Source organism: Pygoscelis adeliae, unplaced genomic scaffold (assembly GCF_000699105.1).
Source record: "Pygoscelis adeliae isolate BGI_AS28 unplaced genomic scaffold, ASM69910v1 Scaffold77, whole genome shotgun sequence".
NCBI classification, from domain to species: Eukaryota; Metazoa; Chordata; class Aves; order Sphenisciformes; family Spheniscidae; genus Pygoscelis; species Pygoscelis adeliae.
The window spans coordinates 8115993-8117866 of NW_008825216.1; the positions used below are offsets into that span (position 1 = coordinate 8115993).

At 42.4% G+C, this 1874-nt stretch overlaps 1 protein-coding gene across 1 annotated transcript in view; it reads left to right on the forward strand.

Moving 5' to 3' along the window:
* Positions 1 to 1874, forward strand: part of RNASET2 (ribonuclease T2) — a 27467-nt gene that overhangs the window by 18115 nt on the left and 7478 nt on the right. The window contains exon 9 of the mRNA XM_009329208.1: positions 1773 to 1818. Coding sequence (XP_009327483.1) covers positions 1773 to 1818 — 46 coding nt within the window. The remainder of the gene's footprint in view (positions 1 to 1772; positions 1819 to 1874) is intronic.

Here is a 1874-nt window from a genome sequence, read left to right on the forward strand (position 1 = left end):
TCAGTGGCTGCAGGCAGCTCTCTGCTGGCCTTTCAAACAACCCTGATGTGACACTCTTGCTTTGTCCTAGGGGCTGATTCCTCCTCATGGTTCCAAAGATACAAAATCTTGATGGGAATGTTGTGGCTTGTCCAAGCACTGTATGTACACATTCTGGCTGCAGGTGAATGCCAGAAGGCCAGAGTCCTTTCCTCATCAGTGCTTGGTTTGGGTGGGAGAATGTTTGACTCGGATTTGTTGACCATGCATTGTCTCTCTGTGTAAGACGACAGTATCTGAGAGAGGAAATAAGTTCTTTTTTTATCTAGACACATATCTTAAATAAAAAAATTTAAAAAATCCTGTTCACCTTCTGTCAGTGTCTTGTCCAAGCAATCTCCTAACAAAGTCTCATTCAGTTTGCATATGCACAAAGGAAATGTCTTTCTCCTACCCCCCCTCCTATTTTTGTAGGTGTCTTGTAAAACTTAATGAGGTTTTTCTAGACACAGTGCTTAAGAGCATGTCATATGTAGTGTTAAAATTAATAATGTCTGATAAGTCAATTGCCTAAGTAGCTGTGATGGTGCGACGAAAACATTTTACAGATGGCACAGTGACCAATTATGTGACTCTATATCAGCATGTGTAACACCGAAAAAGAGTAGAGACTGAAGCATGTTGAAATTAATTGCTCAGAGCATATTCTCCATTGTAAAAATGAACATAATTAATTTAATCTTTACTGAAAAGAGTAAAGACTACTAAAGTTCTCATTGTACTTCATTTATACTTGAATGAGGAAAAAGTAGCGTTAGTGATTAAAAGATTGTTTCCAAACAGGAAATTATTAAAAAGAGGACATCATGCAGGCTCCTGTAAGAATAACAGAACATCATTGATTTCATTGGCCTCCTTATATCCACTGTTAAATGACTATGACAAACAGATAGACCTTTAGTCAACTGGGTTAAATCTTCCCTGTGCAGAACTTGACCTTGGAAGGGTTGGGCATTATCAGCACTCATGGATTAAATCCTGTGAAATGCTGAACATTCCCACTCCTTACGGAAGAAGCTGGGACTTAGAGACTCGGCACCTATTGGGTCCTGAGTCTTGTTGTCGGCTTTGAAGTGTGGACTTCCCTTAGGACTGAATCTAAAGGAAGGGGGTATATAGGCTAGAGGTTCGTGAGAGTTACCTTGTTTCTCTTATGTGAACAACCTTTCCTCTTCAAAAACTTATTCATTAGGAAACGTTTCTGCCCTGATGTTGATCCAGATCGATGCACCATGTCCCTCTCCCAGTATGCTGTGCACCTCCCACCCCAGCAAGCCCACCCTGTGTTAGAACATGAGGGTGCCTAGAGCAACCTCACAAGTCTGCCTCCATTCCCTCCCGGTGGCCAGAGCAGAGTGGTATGGCTCAAGGCAGGGGAAAGGGGGCAATTAAACTGCATGCCCTACCTGGCACTCAATGGAGCATTCTGAACGTCCAGCAAATAACAGTAATATTGCCCTTTCCCCTAGCTGTGTCTGAAGACTAGACTCTCCCAGCTCCTCAGATTAAGGTGGGCGAGAGGGTTCTTCCTGACCCTGCTGAGTTGGATGGGAAGTGGCCTTCAGAAAAGGGGAACGTTTCCTAGGCCAGGCGAAGGATGGAAGACAAATTTCCCTTGCTCCCCATTGCTGTAATGCTTGCCAAGTTCTCACTAAGATTATCTGTTTACCTGATGATTATGAAGTTATGTTTGCATACAAGAACCATGGAAAAATGTTTTATCTTTGTTTCAGTTGTCTCCTGAAAGCTGGGATAAAGCCAAGCAGTTCATATTACCAGGTAAGAGGCAATCTTTTATAAAACAAAATCATGTGCGTGTACTTTTCTTCAGCAGG